Source organism: Lonchura striata, chromosome 3 (assembly GCF_046129695.1).
Source record: "Lonchura striata isolate bLonStr1 chromosome 3, bLonStr1.mat, whole genome shotgun sequence".
Taxonomy (NCBI): Eukaryota; Metazoa; Chordata; class Aves; order Passeriformes; family Estrildidae; genus Lonchura; species Lonchura striata.
The window spans coordinates 39,885,860-39,910,514 of record NC_134605.1 but is presented as its reverse complement, the minus strand read 5'-3'; the positions used below and the strand labels follow the sequence as shown (position 1 = coordinate 39,910,514).

Below are 24,655 nucleotides of genomic sequence, written 5' to 3'. Positions count from 1 at the left end.
TATTTTATAATTTCTCCTCTGGATTTGGTAATTTGTGGAATGTGCTATGGGAGTTCTTTCATTGGGCTATGTTACAAATGGTCACTCCCACTATGTTTTTCCTGTACTCTAAATATTGAATTATTGAAAAATGCAAAACCCTCTGAAAAGTTTTTGCAATGATTTATTGTGCAAGAGAGTTTACAACATAAAGTACTATATCATCAATTCAGTCACCTGGTTTCATATATGGACACATAAATATGGTATAAATGACTACTGCAGAAAACCATCCATAGCTAGATTAATGTACAAATAAAGTAGATGGATCCTAGAATCACAGGAAAGCTTAAGCGACCTCAGAGTGGCAGTGATCTCAGACTTCATGCACAGCTACATGAAATGCTACATCAACTTTCTCAGGGCCTCATCCAGCTGAGTTTTACCAAACCCCAAGTATGGGGCATCCACAGCTTCCACCACCACCTGTTTCTGGCATGAACCACTCTTCTAGTGAAAACTTGCTTTGCTTAAGTCTAATCAGATGCCACAGATAAACTTCTGTTCATGAAATACCACCATAACCTAGCTAGATAAACAAGATTTACCTGGGCAGCGGGGAGTTTTGTGGGCCACAGCAGTACCACTGATAGGACGGCCATTGGGAGTGACACACCAGCAGTATCCAGTGTAGCTATGGCACTGAACCTGTCAGAAACAGCAAGAACCATGTGCAGCTTGTCAGACAGATGCCTGTTACACCACAGCATTCGTGGCACGTGAGAACAGAAACTTATCCAGCAAACTGTATTGACAAAACCTAGAACAATAAACCACAATGGCCCATCTCAGTCCTATATATGATTTTTTAGCATAAAGCATGTTTCAAGCTAAGTGTGGTAGATCCATCAGAATCAAATGGAAGAGAAAACTATTGAACTATGTGGTTGTTTACACCCTGTCTTAGACAAGTGAGGTGCAGGTGTTATAAAAACTTCACAAGGAAGCTTCTCAGGGGACACATAAATTGTTCCTGAAACAAGAAATCCTGAGTTTTTTCCCACATAGAGAACATATTGTTCCACCCACTGAAGGAGCAGGACAGAGTGCTTCTGCCAGCATTATTCATATCCCAAGCTGTCAGAAAGGAAACTCTTGGAATTATGCTTAAAAACCAATTGCATTATATTTTCTAAGGCCAATATCACTTGCCTCATCATGCTTAAAAAGAGAAAGATTGTCTTCAGCACAACTCCAAAACCAAAATGCAGTACAAAGGGAACAGAAGGGGATCATGATTAGAATATATACCTCAGGATAAGTTTCTAACTGTGTTCCTTCTGAATTCCATGATCTAAGTAAATTAGCCTCAGACCACATGCTTGTGAAGAAATTCAGCAGAGAATAAAGAAGGATTCTGTATGATTCATGATTTAGCACTTAAGATATGGACTCCAGTTGCAAGGTTTCTGCTTCAAATCAGGAACAGATCACAAATTACAAGCATTTTACCATCTGATGAGTATTCAGGGGGCTACAATAATGACTCAGCTGCCTCCCTAGAAGAACAGGGTGTGTATTAAACAAACAGTGGTAACGTTTGGCTCTTTTGCTGGACAACTGTGAAAAAGAGAACAAGGACTCAACACCTAACACAGATTTTCTTTCCTTTTTTTTTTTTGACATGTTGGTATAAATTACATTTAATTTTGAAATTACATTTCCCTTCATTACATTTGTCTCTTCCTCAGCCTTTTCAAACACACATGGTCTGACCTTCCAGTCATGCAAGACACTGAATGAAAAATTTTAAACCTGACTATATGTGCCGTCATCATTGCATTCTGGGATAAACACTTGTTGAAATTCTTTGCGAGCTTGTTCTTGGGTATACTTCCTCTCAGCCACACATCTGGAAACATCTAGAGAAAGGGAAAAGGTAAGTCAGTTAGACAATGCAATATGAAAAAAAGGTAGGTGATCATCTATTTTATGAAAAAGACAACCCCAAGACTCATGCAAAGAGAATCAGAATTTTAATAAGAGAAAATGTACAATCAACTTGCATTATTTTTAGGGAAGAAAACCAATTCAGGGCAATAATTTATGGACAATAATCCATAAATGGTAAATGAAATGGAGAGATGCCTGGACAGACAAACTTTCTGTTCCAAATGCCACCAAGGAGTAGAAGCCGAAACAGGGCTTTTCCTCTCAATTTAACACAGCAATAGCTGCCACACTGAACACCACGCTATTCTTCCAGAGATGGTGGCAGCAACATCTTTCTAGTGCTTCAGGAAAGGCAAAGGAGGTAGCAGGAGCACAGCTGCCTTGTACTTCCTACTTACTGCAGCTAGGCAACAACTTCAGCTGTGACTACAGATGTCCCCACCAGGCTGGTAAAAAAAGAATATATATATATATATACTGTACAGTGCAGGAACTTATTGGGAAGGTGATTAAATAATAATTTTGGACATGAATGATTCACATTATGCTAAAATTTTATGTCACAGTTTATGATTTAAGCATGGAACACCAAGTCTACCACATGGTCCTTTTTGTCCACTGTGAGGTCTCTTGTACCATCTCCTTCGTTACTTGGCATTGATCTCCATCCAAGAGACCAAATAACAAGCCAGCCAGTTTTAATTAGCTGGCTTCTAATGGAACTTCTGGTGTCTAACAAACTATATTGTCTACTACATATACTTTATTTCAGTTATGCAGCCAAGAGTTTGAAAAAGACAAATAACATAAGCTGTCATACCTTTTACACTACAAATTTTAGCATGTTGCTGATGCAGAATCAGAACTTCAGAATCTGCTTGAGCTAAGCAATTTCAGAAAAAATGAGAATACCAGGCAAGCTGAAGGTAGTATTAATGACTTCAAGATGTGACTGTAACATCTGAATTAGAATGATTTCAAACATACGACAGAGAAATTTGCTGCTCCTGATCCCTGTTTGGCTTAAAGACTGACAGAAAGTGGTTAATCCCATTTTAAGGCTAAAACTGTCCAGTGATTACCTGTGAGACAGTGATGTTTTGGTGATTCATTAATGCTTGTGCAGTTTTCAAAAGCATGGGAACAGCCTTTCTAGTCCATGCAAGGTGCAAATTAAACAGAATCTGAACAGTGAATCAACAGCACTTGACAGAGGTTTGCATTCCTAGGAGCACACAGGTGAGTCAGCTGAATTCCCAGTCCCCCAGGCACCCTCTCTGTGCCAGTATGATCCAGACACACATTCACAGAACCAACCTGGAAACTTAGTGGAATGGCAGAAGTTTCTTTTTACTTGTCACCTCCACTGAGTTTTGGATAACTCACCTGGCAAGATTAGCATTAAAAAATCCCTCCAAGTCCTAAACAATCTGGTGTGGAAGTGTAGCATAAATGAGGACAGAAACTTGTCCTCAGCATCTGCATTCTGAAAACAAAATTGGGGCCCCTTAATTCTAATCTTCCAATTTCCCTCCTGATCTTGGATTCATGTGCACTAGTTCTGTGTGCTACTTTAGTCTTCTCAAAGGAGCACTATGAGAGTTCATGTTGCTAATATGTCCCAAATACAAATAGTTTCACTTTGAAAAACTATGTTTCAGTCTTAGCATCATTAATATTATTATGCTGTTTCTGGAGGGATACTTACAGAGATGAAATGATAACTGAAAGGGACAGAGAAGTTCAAGCATCCAGAAATGTGAGAAAGAAAAACAATAAGGAACTGAATTAATTTGTACTGTGGCTCTTTAATAGTATTTTTACTCCAAGGGAGTATAGTCAATGTACTGTGCAGCTCAGGTAAAATCTGCTAATGTGTGCACTGCCAAGAATTTTTTTTTTGCAGGAAAAAAAAATAAAGAAACATTTTAAGCAAGCTTTGGTGTCGTAAGCATTCTTCTGAGCATGGTTTGGTTATACAGTACTTAATAACATGTGGTTTTAATGTAGCTAGTATTTTAACTGAAAATAAATCACTTCTTTGTTGGACCTCTGTCCTCGTTTTTTTAGAATGACATGTGGTTTAAATGTCTAAAAGGAAAAGTGATATAAATTCCATCACATAAGGTCTTTGGTATAGAACCAGCAGAGCTGTAAATTATCTTCAATAGTTGAATTATCCTAAAAATATGCCAAAAAGAGAAGTTCTCCAAAACTGTCCACCATTTGTTCCTAAACAGCCTGATGCTCTAAAGGCCTTCTATTCATGGATGATCTAATATGCTTTAAAATCAACAGGCACCAAATTTATTGGAATATAAAATTCACATTTGAAGTCTTATTTTGTATTATATAACCATGAAAACATTTTAAACCTGTTGAGTATTACTGTGCTTCAGTATAACAAAATAAAACCATGAGGAAGATCTCTTATCAAGTTAAGCATCTGAAAGTGTGTAAAGTCAAAATATTATTTCCAGTTCTGTTTAGTTCTGTTTTGGTTTGTTGGTTTTTTTTTTTTTTATTTTTTTTATTTTACCAATATATTACTGCAGAAGAATAATTACGACACAGAGTTCATTCAGAGGAGCTAAATTCCTCCCAAATAAAAAAGAGATCATTGAAGAGAAAAGAAATTATATTTTCTATAAATTTGTAAGATTACACCATCTGATTATCTGCCACTGTGCCCTGATGACAATGCCTTTAAAATCTGTTGCATGATTTCCAGAAATTTTTCCAAAGAAAAAGAATTCAAGACATTTAAGGGCTATACATTTATGCAAAATAACAGCTGAAAAAGGATCACAAAAATTATTTCCTGACATGACTGGAAGAAAGGCTGAAACATGAGCTCACATTAAATATCAGAAAATAGTTGTAGGGAAACCTGTAAGTGATGTGTGACCTCCTAATCCATAGAGAGAAAAACCTTCAACATGGCCATTGTTCATGACCATTCAGCAAAGGCAAATCTGGAATTCACTGTACAAAATCTCCCTAGATAATTATCTCCCAGATAATTCTTGTCTACAGTCCCCTCTGTGCACTTTGTAGAAGTGCAGGTAATGAAAATGCTTCATATGAAACTCAGATTAATAGGATGAGTCTAGAATTATGTGCTTTGCTAGACTTTAGTTTACATAAATGAATCAATCAATAAATAAATCCATCTAAGGGGATGGGTAACAGTAAAGTTTCTCACACACAGATTCAACTTGGCTATTTATCTAGGACAGAAATAATTTTGATCAGGATGGACCGTGATTATTTTGAAATGAAGACCAAGAATGAAAGGTGATAGGACTGACTCAATACCCCTGTGCTGATGAATCAGCCCACAGCTTTTGACTTTTCAGAATTGCCCCTGACAAAAGCAGGCTAAAGTCTTATGAGGTGAGCAGTGTCCCTCTGGTGATGAACCTGAGAGCAGAGGGGACTCTGAGGCTGCAAGGTTTTGGAAGGATGACAAGCACTGTGCAATGCTGCAAAGTTGTTTTTTGTTTTGTTTTTTTTTAATCTGTTTTTCAAACTTTTGGAACTTTCTAGTAGAAAAAATAAGGGTGTTGAAACTGTTATAGGTTTCTTACTAGAGTTCCCACTATACGTTATTTTTCTTCCTAACTAAAGTATTACTAAGGAAGACAGCAGGCTCAAACTGGATTTTGGTATATGACCTGGTGAAAAGGCCATTAGGTTCTAAGACCTGTTAAAATCTGGCTGAAATGCAGCCTAATTTGCCTACAGTCATACAATGAGAAGAACTAATTTTGCAGATAGGAATCTCCAGCTGTAATTTGGAATTGTGACAATTACTAACTCAGTGAGACTTTATCCTCTCAACTCCAGGTAAATGGGCTTTTACATCCCACAACCTTGTGGGGAATTGGGGAAAAAATATCTCCTGGCATAGAAATGGAGCATGAGTTTACCTTAAATCAGCTCACTGGGACTCTGTTAGCTGTCAAACTGGATTGGTACAAGGCTCATTGCATTTTAGTACAGTATGTTGGCCAATGTGTTGATTGTACCTCTGTGACTTAGCACCAGGACTGCAAAAGCAACCAGAGATTTAATGAGACGAATACATCTTGAGGTGTACAACAGAAGATAAAAATCGGTGTATGGAAGTGGACCTAAATACACAGGACTTAAGAGAGTACAGAGTTGCAGCTGTTTGGGCAGGTCTTTCTGAACTGCCCTGGTGACAATTCTGGCTTCCAGGGGAGACCAGAGACCAGAAAGCACAAGTAAAATACAAAGTCATCTTAATTCTTGTGTACATTTCCCTGTGCAACAGGGAAAACTTTCACCTATGAAGTGGTGCCACTACACTGCTGCAGTACCTTCCTGAGATAGCACTGAAGTCAACAGGAAATTCTGGAAATAGAGTTAACCTCACAAACAGCACCAGCTTGACTTGGAACTAATCTCATTTTATGCTTTATTTCCAACAGTACAGTTCTGAAAACACTGAGCTTCAAGGAAAAAATATGCACCAACATCAACTCTGCTGGTTAATCCTTGAATAATATATCAAACAGAGGGAAGTTTATTACTGCAAAGTAGAAGTTTATCATTATAACAATGACACAAACTCCTCAAGGGTGTAAACACCATCTCTGAGGTGACATTCAGTACAACTGATTTACAGGCATTTTGGGGCTCTACAGGGAGTTCTAACCCAGATTCTCTCATGGAAAAGTAAACAGCTTGCCAAAAGTATAGCTAAATCTCTTGCAAAGATTTCAATTTAGTTCATCCAGTATTTCTGGTTTGCTATGTATCACAATAGAAATAAAAATATCTTTCTCAGTCCCAATAAATGGAACAAACTTTGCTTGCTTTGCAAGCGATTATTGTGTTTGACACAACCTTGTTATTTATTTATGCAAAAAATACACTTCACCCTTTACTTACTTATTTTATTATAGATGGAATATTCTGTTGAACATATCAGACACATTTACCACTCTGTAAAAACTATATGTAAAGTGGTTAACTTAATCATTTGAAGGTTTCCTTGAGACCTTCCCACAGAGAGTCAGCTGCTCTTACACTAAACAGAAATCTTTTCTAAAGTCACATAGATGTAAGCAACGAGACCTAGTGCAGACACACATAGCCCAAAGACCTTTCACTATTTCCCTTTGCACCTCTATTTTGCCAGAATACCTGTGTACACTTGTCCTTAAACTTAGAAACATGCAGTGCAACAAACTGTTCAAGTTAGCTGTTCACCTGAGCACTTTACTGAATTGTCCTACAAACTAGAACTTATTTCTGCTTCTGTACTTCTTTCCCACAGCTGTACCTTTTTGGTAACTCGTAGTGATATGACAAAAGTCAAACAGTCTTTATTTGCAGTTAATTTAGCACCAAAACTTTATTTGGAGCACAAGACACCATTTGGTTTATATGGAATAAACCACTCATGAAAATTTCCCATTATATTTGACCTAGGTCAATGTATATTGTAAAGAACTGATTGTGTCTAACAGCAGAGCAGATAAAGAGCTGTAGCATCTAGTGATAGGAAAGATGTAGCAAACTATACATGCTGAAAGTATCAGTTTTAAAGATGCAGAGATATTAGCCTCGTGGGTTGGAAAGGATGTCAGCACAGACATTTAGCCGGACAAAACCATAAAATAATGACTTGCTGCTTTGTGACAAGAGCTGGCCAACTCTTTCACTATTTATTTTTATAACTGGTTGCTGTATTCAAGCAAAACAGCAGAGCAATCTAAACTCTGCTCTTTTGGCATCTAACAGGCAGAGCCAGGCAGTGTGGGGTTTCTTTGTTGTTTTCTTCCTGCTTTTGCTTTTTCTTTTTTTCCCCTACATTTAGCAACCACACAGCCACTTAGATATCTAAGCTCTAAGATAAAATAAGGACTGCTGTGCTGGATTCTCTCTTGGCACACTATTTCAATTTGCTAACAATTGCATTAGGAAAGATACAGTCTGATTAGAACTGAACCAAATACTTAAAAAAAAAAAAAAAAAAAAAAAAAAGCAAACCTAAAGCAACAGCTTTCTAAATTTTTAGATGCCAAAGGCTACACTGGATTTCTGAGAAGAGTGGAGATTTGATAGCTTGGAGAAGTCTATTTTGCTAATTCTTGCACTGAAATCTGAGAAAGTTTGGAAAGATTTGTGGTTCCTAGTCTTCAGTGCAGTATTATTGCTTTAGCACTCTCCACTTCTTTTAGGACCTTCATTTTTATATGATGTCTGAAACTCAAACTGAAAATACAAGAGCAGAATTAAAAACTCCACAAAAAAAAAAAAAAAAAACCAAACCAACAACAACAACAAAAAAAAAACCAGAAGAAGATTAATTTCAAATCAAATTGTTGTATTGCATATTTGATTTTATGAAGACTCATTTTTGTGCATAAGAATGCCCTCACATGCCTTGTTTCTGTGCATTCTGGCTTCAGCAAATTCTGCTTGGAGAAAAATTATCAATAAAAATTGATAATTTTAAAAAGGTATAAACTGTATCTCCAGAAAACTGTAGATATTATGGCAGTGTTACTTGTCTTGTGTTCTAAGTACCAATAGATACATTTTAAAGACCAAAGAATATTACACAAAAACATTCCAAACATACTTAAAACTTTATTAATTTCCATTATATACTAGAAAGTATAACCAGAAGCCAATTCCACTTGCTTTAAGAGATACCATATATTGTAACTTCTATATGTTGATACCTTTTTCACCATGTTGGATATTTTGTTTCTCACCACTTTTTCTACAGTGGCTCAATGTGTAACATCTTGATACATAATATAAATGAAGAATCAAAACCAAAATTAGGTTGGTGTTGAGAAGTATTTGTATCAGGATTGCCAGCACTGTAGTCTGGAAACTTGCAGTAATCTACAGATTAAACACAGTGTCTATAGTGAGAAAATATGTCTGAAAAAGGAGGAGACATCTCCTAGCTGAAAGTATTTTAAGACAAAAATCTGCCTTATAATCAATCCTGTGATTATTATCAATAATCCCAAATTTAGTGCCACATCTCAACATATTCTTTTTTTAATGTTTTTCAAAATAATGAACAGACCTGCATCACTCATTTCTTTTTCCTCATTAAAGATGAGAAGAAAAAATAAAAGGGAGAGATGAAAAGGGAGAGCTGAGGAGATATAAAAACTGTTCTGTTTTCAACATACAAATTGTGCAAGGTCTCGCTCTGTTCAGGTTTATTTTTAAGACAGACTCCTTGGTCCAGTCCCACTTTCACTCATTTATGTTAGAAAAGGAACCCTACCTACTCACTTCTTTTATTCTCTCTCCAAATGGAACATCTTGGGAGCATATTCTACCACCCAAACACGTCCCTCGGGGCTGCCTTCCAGGCAGCAGGTGCACCGGCCAAGGCAAGGTCCCTGCCCATGCTCTGAGCCAAGAGACATGCTCAGGCACTGCCAGCTCACATCAAGCTCATGCCCGCCTGGCTCACAGCAGCCCTGAGCTGGATGGCAGCCTCCATGGGAATTCTGGAAAAGGTGTGCACTCAGAAACCACGTCCAGCATTTACTACCCAGTTCTCTGGCTAATAGGCAAGAGTAATGTCTCTCCAAATTATGCTTGGATTCATTAATTATGGGACCAAGATTAACTTGTGGTCTCAAAACAGCTACTGCCCAGCAATGCCTTCATGCTCTGCACAAAGGGAAAAATCCTATTAGCATGTTTATCCAAAGGCAGAAATTTCAACTTATTTAAACATGCTTTTAATCCATTCATTAACTCATTTTAATCATAGTGAAACTTTTCACTATTCCTGAAAGTCCTAATTTAAAGAAACAAATGTTGAATATTCTCTTCTTTAAGGAAAGCAAATGGTAAAATAACAGTTTTATGAGAAATTTCACTCATATTTTGATGTGCTTTGGTTCTTTATATGACTTGTGGGAATGAAGATATTACCTTTTGTTATATGTATAATAGCTCATGAAAGAACAGAATTTTTAAACAGTGAGGCTCTTTAAGATACCATAAATTAATTAGGTTAAACATGACCTACCTAGGGTTTCCAACTGAGGAAGGGGATCTACATAGCTACAGAATAACAATGACACTACTCCATGTGATGGCTCTCCTTGGTGCACTCACAAAGCAGTAAGTCACTGTTGGGGCCACATCTGCAAACACTGAGTATGTACTCAGTGCTAGACAGATTAAATTCCAAACCCCTCAGAAATTAAATATCACTGTGTAAATCTCCTACATTGCCATTTATAGAAAGGACCACTCAGAGATTTGTGCAAGCCCAGTTTACCAGCTGCTTATACACCCAGGTGCTGTTACATGATGATAGTGGAGTAAGGAAATGTGATGTGAGCCGGCAGTGAAGATTTTATAGTGATTGATAATTTGTATCAAAACTTCAGCCATTAGAGAAATCTTATTTTAGTGAAGTACTGGTAGAGAAGCCACAAAATCCAAGTGCTCCAGCTGGAATATTTTAAGAGCTCTGTGTTAGGGTAGAGGTATGCTGGTAAGATACATATTAATTGGTTTTCTCATTGATCATGATGCCAGAATAAAAATCTGGTTACTGAGCCACTTGCTTAATACATTCAGAATATTAGTTCCAGGGCCCCAATTATGGGCCAGGTACATTCACTTAAAAACAAACTGAGAAATTAAATGAGCATTGTTAATGCTATTTAGGAAACAAAAAGTGAAACAGAAAAAGAAAGTAAAAAAAAAGCTGAAAAGCCTTAACCTGTAAAAGAAGGCACCTCTGTGCATGCTGCCTGCTTGGAACAGTCCTTGGCCCATCTTTTCACTGAGCCACATAGAAACAGTCCTCAGATGAGCACAGCTGGCCAGTGCCCAATGTGTAACAGGGAGCATTTACCACCTTACCTGCCTGGGCTCATACTGTCGCCTTGCATTGCTTAATTAATTTGTGCAGACATAGCATCTGTTTCTTTCTGAGCAATTTAAAAACAATTATATTGCTTTTCCACTTCTTGTATGTTTTGTTCCTTTGGCTATGTTGGGCCAGATTTCCTGTGAAGCATTTGTGTGTGCATGTGGTTAATCCCTATCACAGGTGGTGTTTTAACAGTCCTAACTGTTAAAAAACACAAGTAGCATTTCTCAGCCTTCAACAAACATTTATTTATTAGAGTTGTAATCTCATTGCACAGTGAATGTCTGTGTCAAGCAAGTGGCAAATCTCCAGAACTTCAGAATTAAGATTTTGTTTGGAAAAGTATCCAAAAATGTGGTTGTTCATCTACAGTGTACACAGATTATTTGAGAATTTAGAAACTCCAAAAGTAGGCTGGCTATTTTATAACCTTTTAACTTCTTATAGCATTTCCAAGCTTAGCAATAAATTCCAGCAAAGGCTGGAAGTAGACTTAAAATTAAAAAAAAAAAAAAAAAAACCATAAAATTAATGTCTTCAGAAAAAAACAAAACAAACTAACAGAACAATCTATTTTGATGCTTGTTTTGTTAAAGGTTAGTATTTAAGTGTTCAAAACCAAATAGATGAGAAAAATGTTGACAACAGGTGAGAAATAGACAAAAAGAGTCAATACAAATTTGCCTTTCAAAAGGAAAAAGAAACAGAGAAAGTAGACGTCAGTCTGATAATCATTCAAAATTTCTTATGGATGTTAAAAGAAATCACAGTTCTGAATACCTAATCAAGAAATGATGGACTCAAAATTATTCCAAAAGGCTGTCAACATAAACTGTCAAGGTCTTTAGATTTCTACTGAATACACTGAACCAAAGAGCTAGTCATCATTAAATTGATTTAAATAGAAAACCTGGAAATATTTTGGTTTTAGAGAAGATTTTTGTAAGGTGAATAAGGATTTGTTTTGGAAGACAGGAGGAGACAGACTTAAGATTGCCTTTTTTGATCAATTGTGGATGATTATCATGGCACAGATTTAAAGTTGTGGAGTCTCTACCAGGAATCACTGCTTTTCTCCCTTCAGAACATTCACATGAAAACATGCATGCTTTTTTCCCTTTTACCTGCAAGCCCAAAACTTGTTTCAAAACTAAGGCTTTAATGAGGAGTTAGTGTGGGTGTCTTTTTTTTCAGAAGTACAGACAAACACTTCCAAAAGGATCTGTTTTTATTTCTACATAGAATGAAAATACATTCTGAAACCTTAAAAGTTGCTCTCTAATGAAACATCACTTTTTGGTTAACCCTACTAAAACAACTACCTTCTTCTTTTTGATCAAGCATCACCTGCAAAACAAATTTTACCACTCAAAAGCAACTGGCTCTAAAGGTCTTAATCAATGAACTTCCTTGGCTTTATCAGAATGTTTGATATGATCATCTGAACTAACCCTAGCAAATGCTAAAATTGAAACTTCAGCTAGGCCAATGAATCATCTTTTTCTTCTTTAAAACTTGTTTTTACAGCTTGAAATATTTCTGATTATCACAGCCGTAAGTAGGAATAAAGACACTGGTCACTTCAAAATTTACGACTGCTTTACTGAATAAGATATACCATGAAGATGTAAAACTAAAAGAGCATTTGTCTCTTGCTGATACTAAGTGCATTATTGGCAAATATTTGCCTATTACCAATCAAAGGGAAAAAACTTTTGATTGACGAGAACATGCTGTGTACCTGTTATCAGCAATATTTAAAGTGCCTAAGGTGTCTAATTCCAAATCTACAATTCTACTGTATGCATTAATAAACAAACAGCAAATGAGTACTTCTCCAAATTGAAGCCATTGACTGCAGAAAAATTTGACGTCATCAGTGAGGAAACCTTCAGCAGAGCAATTCTCATCTTAATGAATAAAATTTCTTGCAGAGAACTTTTTCAATGCAATATTAAAAAAAATAAAGAAAAACACTCAAAACTAATTTCCATAAAGCTCTAATGTATAAAATGAACAATACCAAGTGCACAATAATTGTCTCTGTCATTCATGAGTGTAACAAAAGCTTTGGCTCAGGTAGCTTCATTATGTTATCCTTGCTCACCACAGTAAATAGATCCATCACCTAGTACAATGGTTTACTATGAAAGTGCTGAAGAATGAGGATACTGTTTCATCCAGGCAGAAGATGAGACAGAATGTTTCTCTGAAGCAGTCTTGATGCTTCAGAGGTTTGCAGGAGCTAATGGAGAGAGATGATGTAGAAAATTGCCTCCTGCAGGTTGAATTGGTGTGGTGCCTGCAGTTTTCTTTCCCCCACCCCCTACCTCCACTCCCTGCCATTCTCTTTAGGACAGAGGGAAAAGTAAATCTTTATGACCACTGCTATTCTTACATATTATTCGTAGATTTCTTTTAGAAAGATCACTGTGTGGGGAATCACCTTCAGTAAGGAAGGTGCATTGTCCAGCACCATACTACTCTAAAAGTTGAAAGATTTAACTGTGGATATTTTGTTTGGCTGCTTGTCACCAAAATTCTCTAAACAGAGATCAGAAGTAAAAGAGTGGATGATATAGGCAGGAATGGCCTGTGAGGGATCTATGCATATGCATTCTTTTGCTTTTCACTTTTTCTCACTCAACTCACCCTATCACAACCACCCTTGCCACACAATGTGATTGTAGTTAGGAAATACAAGACTTAAATTGATCATCTCAAATGCAAAATACCAAATTGTACTAGGCAGGAAACCTTGCAAAATAACTATTTTAAGAGTTTATCTGAACCTGCCAGTGATATGGTCCTTCTGAACAAGGACCTGGCCATGCAATTTCCTTAATAGTAACTTATTGAAAAATAAGTGAATTTGAGAGTCACAATTTTGATGAAGGCCCAAGATTAATTTATCTTTAGATAGAATATTGTTATATAAATAATAGGATTGACTTCAACCCATTTGCTTTTAAAAAGCTCTTCAAGTCCAGCACTCCTGGTTTTAAATTCAGAGACATTTCAAACACTATTTTAGAGTCTATTATTTTTCATTATGGTCAAGGGAAATTTTGATTTTTCTCACCTTTGCAGTTGCCACGGTAGGCTATTTCCAGCTGAGGGTCTTTGCATTTTGCTCGTTGAAACTCACACCGGGACAGAAAAGTTCTTCCATCAGATGCACAGAGTGATTTCTGAGGGGAACCTGCACAGTCCAGGCTGCATTCTCTGTCTTTGTCTTGGTCCACTCTCAAAAACTAGGAAAAAAAAATTAATGCTGTAGGAATGCTATTCCCATGTGAAAACTGCTCTGAGGTCTCCTTCCCCAGCAAAGACATACAAATATTATCCAAAACTGAAAAGAAAGTTCTGCCTTTTTTTGGTATTGAGATCCAAGCTGATTCATTATATCGGGTTTTTCCACTGCTGCTGTGAAATGGCAGTGATTGCAACATCTCCACAATATACACTAAATCCAGTATCACAATTAGGAACTCTCTGAATCCCTTTCAACCATTATGAGCCTCAAAACAGTAACTTGAGTTTTTGAAGTGAAAATGGTGATTGAAACATTCTTCACAACAAAAATGAGACAGCAATGGATGCTTGTCTATTTTATTAGCTATGTATTATTCTACAAGCCAAAAAGGCTGATCTAAGATCCAAGATTTTTAAAATAAATATTCTCATGGTGGATTTCAATGCGTCTCTTTTTAGTTTTGACACAAAGTTCACTGAACCTGACTGAATTGTTCATCCCTCCAATGTCAAGACAGCAAGGCTGATGAGTTTGACATCATCCTTGGCACTGTGAAAAGAAGTTTCTCACCCTGAAATACACTGCCAAGAAAAACCCCCAATCAGATGCCACTATGTGCCAGCCAAAAACAAAAAAAGATAAAAACAAAGGTAATACTTTATCTTGAGCTCTTGAAAAGCTGAGACTAGGGAGAAGGTAAACTCAGGAAGTACTCAGATGAATTTCTCTCTTTCTGCTTCTGCACAAAACTAAGCAAGGCATACAGCTGCCAGGAGGTAATAATAATCCTAAGCATCATGAGGTGCCCAAGAAAAGACCTGCATCCAGCTAAAGCCCTTTTTTCATTGGTTCTAATTCATCATTACAAACATCAGGCAAAAAAAATTTTGAACTTCAGATGAGAAATTAAATTAGGAGGAGGAAAATTTCAAGGGGAAAAATAAAAGAGCAAAAAGAGGAGGATCTGGGATTAAATTTTTTTTAAAGATTGCTACATATAGTTCCCCTGCATTTTATTACACATAAGAAATATATAATAAGAATTATAAATCTCCATAACCTTCATACTTAAAACTGTGGTCTATTTCCATTTCCTATCATTTAATGTGAGGAAATACAGATGCCTTTCTGGAGAGTCTGCATGAAAATGGAGAGATTATCTCAAAGGTATCACTTTATAATAATAGTCATATGGTTGGACTTTTACCAGAATTTTTATATTTTAGTGGCACACTAAGATGAAAAGGAAAGCTTCCTTTTCCAAATGTTTTTGAGCAACTTTTCACTTTTAGGAATAATTAACTTCAGAAGTAAATTACTCACAAATTACACACAATTTATTTTGCAGCTCCTTCTCACCAACAGAAATTGATAATTAGGTGAGCTGAGTGGGAAGGGAATAAAACTGAAGTCATCTCCCTTTACCTGCACAATTAGTGACAGTGAAGACAGATATCCATGGCTCTGAACACCCTCCAAACCGTATTGGTCTCCAGGGTTTGCCTGGGTGCCCTGATGAGCTGCACTGTGGGAGCCCTGTGAGGTTGTCCTAGCTTCCCTTTCTTGCCTGGCAGGCATCTGCAGGACTCTGAGATTAGGCCTACCTAGCACTACGAAAAGGATTTCTCAATGAAAAATGGACTCCATGGAGCCCCTGACAAACAAAAATGGATCCAGTTCTCTGCTTTACCTCTGACTTCCCCTGAGGATTTGGTGATGGCAAGTCAAGTGATCTCCCTCTTTCTGTTCTGAGAAGTAAGGAATACAGCCCTTCTGTGTGTAGAAGACTACCCCTCTGTAATGGATAGGCACTTTTCCACCCTTAACTTATCCTCAGCAGCATCCCCATTGAGCACAGAATTAGTTTTCAAAAGCACAGGAAGGCTTTGTGACCCACAGAAAATCATGCAGCAGATCAGAGGACTGAACCCAGGCACCAGAAGAAAATCAGACACAGAGCAGCAGTCTAGCCCCTGTACATTATTTTGCCCCAGAGTTTCTTCATTTGTTCTGTTTTGAACTGTTGCAGGAGTTAATGTGGATATGCCTGTGGACAGAAAATCCCCTTAATTGTCTGAGGAACAAAATCCACTCCCTTGAGAGTATGATAGTTCACAGATAAAGCTGTATTTAAAAGGGCATTTATCCAAAGAGTTTTATTTAAGTATTTTATTATTTAAAAGTCGTAGAGAAGATTAGGGCAAATTAAGGGTTCAAGGATATTCAAGCAACCTGGAAAAGCAGAGGATGAAGACAAAACCACTTGAATAGACTATTGGTTAGCCAAACCTCACTGGAGAATTTGGGTTGTACATGTAAACAATTTCCACCAACCTAGGATCCCAACTGAGGGATTTAAGAGCAGGAAGGACAAAAGGGCAAGCAATTATAAGGAAAGACAGCATGAAAGAGAGACTAGAAAATGTATTTGGAAAAAAAAAAACATACAGAAAATATGTGATTGAAATTTGGAAAATACTTCATTGTCATCTTTACTACAGCAGTATAGGATGGCACAAATCAAAATTAGTATTACTTGCTTATATAGCCAAAGGAATTGATGAACATATTGAAAACAAATGCTGAAACAAGAAAGGGCTATGGAATTTTCCATAATATTTGCTACTTGTGGAAACAGGAGCAAGCATAGTCAATGGCAGAAAAGCTGAGATCACAGTAGTGCACATCTTAGAACTCTACTTTCCTATGAAAATAGTCCTTTTGATTAAAATAGGACATAGTTTTTAACCTATAGGACAGGATGGAATTTTGATTAAAACAGTTTAGAGAGAGAGAAATATGGTTCAATACGAACCAGAAAGTGACGCACTCTCAGTACTGGTTCATCTATTTCTGTCTTTGAATTCATTTAACAAACAAATGTGTTATTGTACAAACACATGATTCACTGAAAGACAAGCTTAAAGCAGCATTTCTGTTGAATGCTGGTAATGACTGAAATTAGGCCAACAATAGCTGACCAATCTGAGATGGAATTATTTTGAACAACCAGCAGAAAGTGGACAATTATTGTTAAACCCTATTAAAAAGCAAAACACTTTTAACTGAGAGATGTTCTTGCCCTGATGACACAGAAACCAGCCTAGTCATGTTTCAAAAAATTGGTTTCAACTAAAAATTACTCCATACATTAAGAGGCACGACTCAGCTGGAATCGCTGTAACTTATTTTCTCCTTTACATTTCAGTATCATTCATTTCAGCCTTTCCAAAGCACTAAATCTGACAAGACCCAGCTTCCAAAGGACTTACTATTCTGTACGAGGCACTGCTTTAAATTCTCATGTAGTATTTCTGAGAAGAAAGAATGATAATGGGTCCATAGCAGAAAAATGTTTGATTTTAGGTTTACCTCATTAATAAAAGTTAATCATTAAAGTTACTAGATATGTGTACCCATTTGACAGGTATAAGCATTTCTGAAATATCATTTATTTTCATATATTTCTGGCATTATGGAATTCCAGTGTTTTCCTTCACTCTCACACTTCAAAGAATCTTAATGCTGTATGAAATTTATCACTGATGATCCCAGTGATCTTTCATCTGTTACTGAAGTTCAGAGTATGAAATAGTAGAAAAATGAAACCTTGCTTAAACTGGAAAAAAATATTTCTGCTCTGTTTTTTGCTGTTTTCTACTCTGATTTTTCTGTTTTCTGCTCTGATTTATCTTTCCTCTTTGTTTCTGTCACTGGTGCCACATCTGGGCTATGGACAATCGGGACGCTTATTTCTTCAACCACAAACACTGTTGCAGTCAACGGGAAATTTTTCCCAGTACCTTAAGAATAGGACATTGATGGTTTCCTTACTGTGCTATTAAACTATTTTGATAAATATTATGCATATATAACTTGCTCACTGCTATGGTGTAACATATCTGTACCTCACATACATCTTTACCTTATGCTCACTCTTATACAGGGATTAAGTGCCATTCCCACTGGTCTACATCCTGCAGATACATTCATCACAAGGGCAGAAAAGATCTTCAGATAAAACTGAGCCACATGCACACCTTTGCATTTCTGGTGCACAGATCTGTGACCCCCACCCTTTGTACTTCAGGGAAACTCTCCTTGCTTCTTAGCAGATGACGGAGTATGAGGTGAGAAAAGCGGTGCTTGGCTAGAGAGCCAACAACAGATACACCTGGAAGCACAACTGCCAGCCCAAGAAAGCAGAAGAGTCAAGAGCAGAGTTACAGTCTGACCATGGGGAGCACCAGCATCTCTCTGCATTGGAAGAAAAGCTGACAACAGACACACTTAGGCTGAGGCATTAAGATTAATTATTGACTCTGGCTCAAAACCTCTTAAACAGTAATGGGAAATGCTCTACTCTACATTTCATCATATAGTGCATAGCTGTGGATTTTGTCTTTTGTTTGATGCCACTGTTTGATTAATCTGAGCAAGGCAGGACCATTTTCCCTTTTTTTGTGTGTGTTGTTTTTTTTTTTCTTTTGTTTTTTCCTTAAATTTGGGTCAGCTTGTCTCTAATACTGTCCTGTAGAGACATCCTCAATGCAAACAGGCTGCACATAAAGCATAACTCATAAACATGCTAAACCTATTTTTAACTTGCCCTAATATAAGTTGTCTTAATAAAGCTGAAGACCAGGAAACCACTTTTTCTGTCTATATAGAAACCTTCATTCTTTTCTGTAACACCAGCTTGGAGTCTGTGAACTATGAAAAAGACAGACATTCAGTTCCATGGATTTGGATAGTTCATCAGAGGTTTTTAACTAATCTTTCTGCAATTTACAGATTCCTTCAGTTATGACTGGACCTCCACTGATACTGGATATTTAAGCACATTCACAACAGGGTTTTTTTTTTTTTTTTTTTTTTTTTTTGTTTTGTTTTGTTTTTTTTTTTTTGTTTTGTTTTTTTTTTTTGTGGACACCTTATAGCTGATATACAAATCTCCCCTTTGACCAAGTGAATGCTACTTTCAGAATCTAAAATACAGTTCAAGATTGGTTGTAAAACAGACTAACACCTTATCTTGGAGGGCTGAAGGCCAAAAGGGCCTGAAAAACAAGCAGAATAGAGAAGCTGGATGCTAGACATCACTGATTTGCTAGGAAAAACCTACTGCAGACTACAGTTTTGAAAGGCAATTTCTTTATTCTCCATCTGGTGACTGTGAGATGTTGAATATAATGGTCTGACTTCCCTGCTGCTGGCATGGGAGGTCTGCAAACAAACTATGGAACAGTGCACTCTAAAGTGGCTCTGTGCTGAGAGCTTTGTGCTGGTGAAAAATGTGCTGATTTGCAGTGATTTATGTAGTCATGCTGTTTCTGTCTGATAGCTGCCTGACAGGCAGATGTAGAAATCTCCAAGCTAGGAATATTTTGTTTCCTCTGGGCTTGTCTACAATGGAAAAATGAGTTAGACAACAACTCATGTGTGTGTGTGTGTGTGTGTGTGTGTGTGTGTGTGTGTGCCTGTGTATGTGTGTGTGTGTCTGCATACATATGCAAGTTATAATCTGTAAAGACATATTCCCATGTGTATTTCAGAAAAAGCAATGATGTTTAAATATCCATACTACACTCTGCCTTAGAAAGCATTCCGATCAGCTAGTCTGTCTCAATCTGCTTCACTGAAACATCACTAATTTTTTACATGTTTATTTCTTTACTCTTCTCCCAAGGAATGAAGCAGATGGTGATCTTCATGAGTCCCTTCCAACTCATATTCTATGATTCTAAAGTAAATTTACAGAACAAACTCTATTCTCATTCCAATGCCATGGGAAAGCATTCAGCCCTAGCACTGAAATGGATGGAAATCTTAAGTTCTCCTTATCCCTGTTATAAAGGACAGTACTAGAAGATGCCTTTAAAATACCTGCTCTGTATAACTGCTGTACTCAACCAATCTTAAACATATTTGTTCATCTTGTGCTGTCCCACTGAAGCAAAATAGTCCTTAATGACTCTTCCATGACAAACCCAGAGCTGTGTACTTGAAATTGTGACCTCCTTTAGTTCACAAACATACAGGATATCACCATTAAGGTTAAGCTTGCATGGAAGAATTTACACAGAAGCCATCACACACTGGGCCTGTGCAGCCTTAAGAAAAAATGACTGCAAGGAAACCTCATTAATATTATAAATACCTAAAGGTGGGTGCCAAGAAATAGGACAAGAAGAAATGGGCAGAAAGCAATGCACAGAAAGCTCCACCTGAACATAAGGAAGAACTTCACTGTGTGGGGGACTAAGCACTGGAACAGATTGTCCAGAGAAGATGTGGAGTATCTTTCATTGGGGATATTTGAGAAGCATCTGGATGCAATCCTGTGCAGAGTGCTCTAGGACAACCCTGCTTGAACAGCAAGACTGGACCAAAGGACCCACTGTGGTCCCTTCCAGCCTGACCCATTCTGCAATTGAGACTGATCAGATATGATTCTGGTGAGCCAGAACATGCCCATGCTTGTAATTACAGTGGGCAAGGCCATTTGCACTTACAGCAAAGAATCTCATCGAAACATTTCTGTCTCTTCTCAAGGGTTCATGGTGCGCATCAGAATGTTCCCATTATATTCCCCTACCAGACAGGTGAACAGATTATTGATTTCAATGAAGTTATCTCAAATTTGAGAAAAAATGAATATTTGTTATTTAGAGTTCATTATCCCTGTTTTCACAAAAAATTAGTGACCCAGCCACAATAGTGCAGAACTTTCCAGGGTAGCAAGCCATGATCATGGTGCCATAGTGTGGAACTAATTGTGTAGACTACAAAAATTAGAAATTGGCAGATTTAGGATAAGCTTCACCTGCCTTGGAAAAGACAGATCATGTCCTAAAAACATCATTTCTACGTTATGAGCTGGAGAGCCTGATAAACAATCTCTCCTGTAATAATAACCTATCCCATAATGTCAAAAAAAACAAAGGGGAACAAACTCTCAAAGTCCCAGGTTTCACACAACTGAAATAAAGGTGGACTCTAGGTTTCAAAAATAACTTTATCAAAGGTCTCCCATAGGTTGTGCATTTGTAGGGACACACAGGAGGCAGAACTGTCTCTAATACCTGCTGAGGCACTGTTTTATTGAAAAGGGTCATGTTAAAACCTTTGCACACAGACACCCTCCACCACCACTACCTTTGCTTTATCGTATTTCATAAAACTTTTCAAAAATAACTGATGTATAGTCTCTTTCCCTATAAAATTTATCCAGGATGGTTGAAATAAACAGCTAGGGTATGCAATTTCACTGAGTGGGAAGTTGGAGTTTGGGTTTGTTGGGTTTTGTTTTTGTGTTCTGGTGGTGCTTGTGGTTTTGTTTTGTTTTGTTTTTTAATCATGCAGTATTAGTACTCAAAGTCAACTCCAAGTTACCTACATATCGATTAGAAGAGTGTTGCAATTTACTCCCTCAGTGCCTGGAGAGGAGTAAAGCTTTTAGTGCCTCATTGCCAAAACTACAGTCTCCTCTTGTTACAACCAGCACAGAAAATTATTAAACAGGGTTATGCTTTGATTGATATGTTTTGCTTTGGCATGTTATTTTTTAAATGTTTATTGCTTTAACAGGTGTTTTTTTAAAGTGACCTCTACTTTGCTGTACTGATGGAGGGGTGCGGGTGGGGGGGTGAATGTCAGCACATCCATCATTTCTTTTTACTGCTGCTTCACAAATTACTAAAAAAGGCAGAATATCTCAGTTGTGCAACTATGTAAACTAAGAAGGATTAGGCTGAAACTGAAGCAAACCATGACATACATGCTTTCAAGAAAGCATGGGCACATGAATGCCAAAAAATGCTCCAAGAACAATTCATCCAAATCTACTCTTTTTCCCTCTTTATGTCTTAAAAAGAAACTCAAAGGTAGCGAAACCATACCTCTTGAAGGGCTATTCTCTTCAGTATCTTAATTCTAGATCTGGTTCCGTTCCTAGTAATGTAGATATAGACACTGACAGAAGCAGGCTTGGGTTCCAGCTGAGTAGCACTCAGCCATGGTGAATCACCCTTTCAGAGAGACCTCTCCCTGATTCATGCAAATGCTTCTATACTACAGTCTTTTCAAGCACAAAGCACTCACTTCAAACGAGTCATGCTAGAAGCTGCAAAATCTGAGCATCTGACCCCATACAACTAAAAATAAAATAATCGTCTTATTTTTCAAGACATGATAAATACTATAAGTGACTCTAAAACGCATTTTATCTGACTACATTAATTCATTTCCAATATGAGGATTCCTTCATATTTCATGAAACCACTCATTTTTGCAAACTGATCCTAGTGTATTCACTTTAGAAGAAAACAGCCAACACATTTAATACTGTAGATATTTAGAAGTAATAAAAGTGCATCTCAGCAAGGGCAAGCAATCTGCAACCTTTTCTTCCAAAAAACAGGTTACCTGACTTTTCAGGGGTGAGAAAGATTTTTATTATAGCTATTTTTAACTCCAGTTTAACATAAACAGCTGGATTTTTTTTTCATTTTGCAGCATCCAGAAAGTTAAACTGTATTGAAACTTATGGCATGCATTGCCTGAAAACTGAATGTTAGATTGGGATAGAAAGCATGACAGACTTGTACAGTGCTTAAAACAAACTAGCACCATCTCTATGTACACGTAACTGTAAGAGAGAGCTCAGCCTTTTCATTTTGTCAATGCCCAGTGGCATCAGTTCTCTTGGTTTCAGAGTATTACCAGGAAAGCATAGAGGTTCAACAGAGGCAAAAACCTACAGATATAAAGACCTTTGATTACCGGAGATAGGACAAACCAGCATAAATTTAAGTTGAAACTCAAATTGAAAGGGTTTCTAATCTGAAGGTCTTCTGTTCTGCATCTACTACAATCCACTAGTGGCTGGCTGTGTCATGTGTCCACTGCTCTGCATTTGTCCCAAGTCAGTGGTAACTTCATGCCCTTCATTCTTGTGGTATTGTTATTCATAATCTTTTCTTTGGCGGGTCGCTGTCATTTATAGTGTTCCTTCTCAGTTGCCAGAAGTCACACAGAGAGAAAATAAACAGAGAAACAGTGGGATGCATTGTCTATGTATTGAATTATCCTCTAGTTTACTTAAGCTTTTCATAAGTACTGACCCAGCTTTCAGAATACAAGTGGGCTAGCACAACCATCCTGTTAGCCAGTTTCTTGAGACACAGCTCATCTATTTGGCTGGTATCTTTCATAACCTCAGCAACTTGGGAAAATAGACAAGTTTTACTTCTTAGTGTTGTTTAAAGGCTGCTTGTTTGAAAAATATTTTGGCTTCCAAAGTATTGAAAAGCTATTTTAAATGCAAATAAAATCTAAGTGACATCAACATTTCTATATTTGAGAGGTTTGTTTTAGCATTAAAGAATATCAGTACACACCATTTAAAGTGTCTGAGGTAGCTTAAACCAATAAAAATAAAGGCAATGACCTATAACTCCAAGAAGCTTTAGGTTAAACCTCTGTCACAAATTCCAGAAATCTCCAGCATACAGAACACGCCAAACTCTGAAAATGAGCTTATAGATGGTAATTTCCAGTGTAAGATATCATTTTTCCTGGAATCATGAAAGGGAGACTTCCAGCCCACCTTTGCTCTCCCCCCACCACATGCTTGCTGAAGCAGCACTCCAGCTGCAATTACACCGAGGGATGTCAAAAAAGAAAACTTCATAAGAAGCACTTACCTCTGTGAAAAGGAAATTGTCTATTAAAGGAATAGAGGGACCCCCTCAAAAACTAAAGTGAAACAGTGCTGGATGTTGCATTGCAGACTTGTAGGGAACAATCTCCCTTTGTGGAGGACAGAAAGGCTCAGCTAAACAGGGCTTTCCTATATCTGAATTTCTATGCAACTCTATTGAGTGCCTATCAGGATCGGCAGGCAACTGGCCACTCTCCATATGGCCGATTGCCTTCTCTTCCTAGGGAACTAAAGAACACAGGGGCATCTCAAATGACGAAGACACAGTATGAGACAATATCACAACACAGCATTTCTTTTTATAATTTAAATCAAGTAAGCAACTGATTCACACAGGGCAGAAACTCGATAAGACATCAAAGGTCTAATCCCCAAGCCATAAAGCTAACTTGCTGACAATAACTGCAGAGCTCTCACTCTCTTACATTTATCACTGCCATCAGCTCCTTCAGAACAAAGTATTTGGGAAAGAAGGCAGGCAGCTGAGTCTGGGAGGCAGATTTTGCTCTTGCTAAACTGCTGATCTTAAAATAACATGTTGCTAGGTTTAAAGACTGTCATCTTTAAAAAGAGGAATCATGCTAAAAGCAAAGGGTATAATAGTACACATTTAGAATATACAAGGGTTTAACAAGCCTGTCTAATGAAAACAAAAAACACTTTCCACAGGGACACAAGAACCTGTAAGCAGTTTTCTCAAACCACTGGCAGCTCTATTTCCTCTCAAGTTTGAAGTTTTATGGAACTCTTGTATGTTTGTTTGTATGTTGGGCAAAACCATTTTTCCTTTAATTTAAACCATTGTTTTCCAATGGGAAAAAAGTCATTAGGAAGCCAT

At 37.3% G+C, this 24,655-nt stretch overlaps 1 protein-coding gene across 3 annotated transcripts in view; it reads right to left on the bottom strand.

The window, feature by feature from the left end:
* The window catches only part of SMOC2 (SPARC related modular calcium binding 2), a 137,991-nt gene that overhangs the window by 79,294 nt on the left and 34,042 nt on the right, over positions 1-24,655 (bottom strand). For all 3 annotated transcript variants that reach the window (XM_021544202.3, XM_021544203.3, XM_021544205.3), the window contains exons 2-4: positions 13,920-14,091; positions 1,795-1,901; positions 588-687 (exon numbers count right to left, since the gene is read on the bottom strand). In XM_021544202.3, coding sequence (XP_021399877.1) covers positions 588-687; positions 1,795-1,901; positions 13,920-14,091 — 379 coding nt within the window. The remainder of the gene's footprint in view (positions 1-587; positions 688-1,794; positions 1,902-13,919; positions 14,092-24,655) is intronic.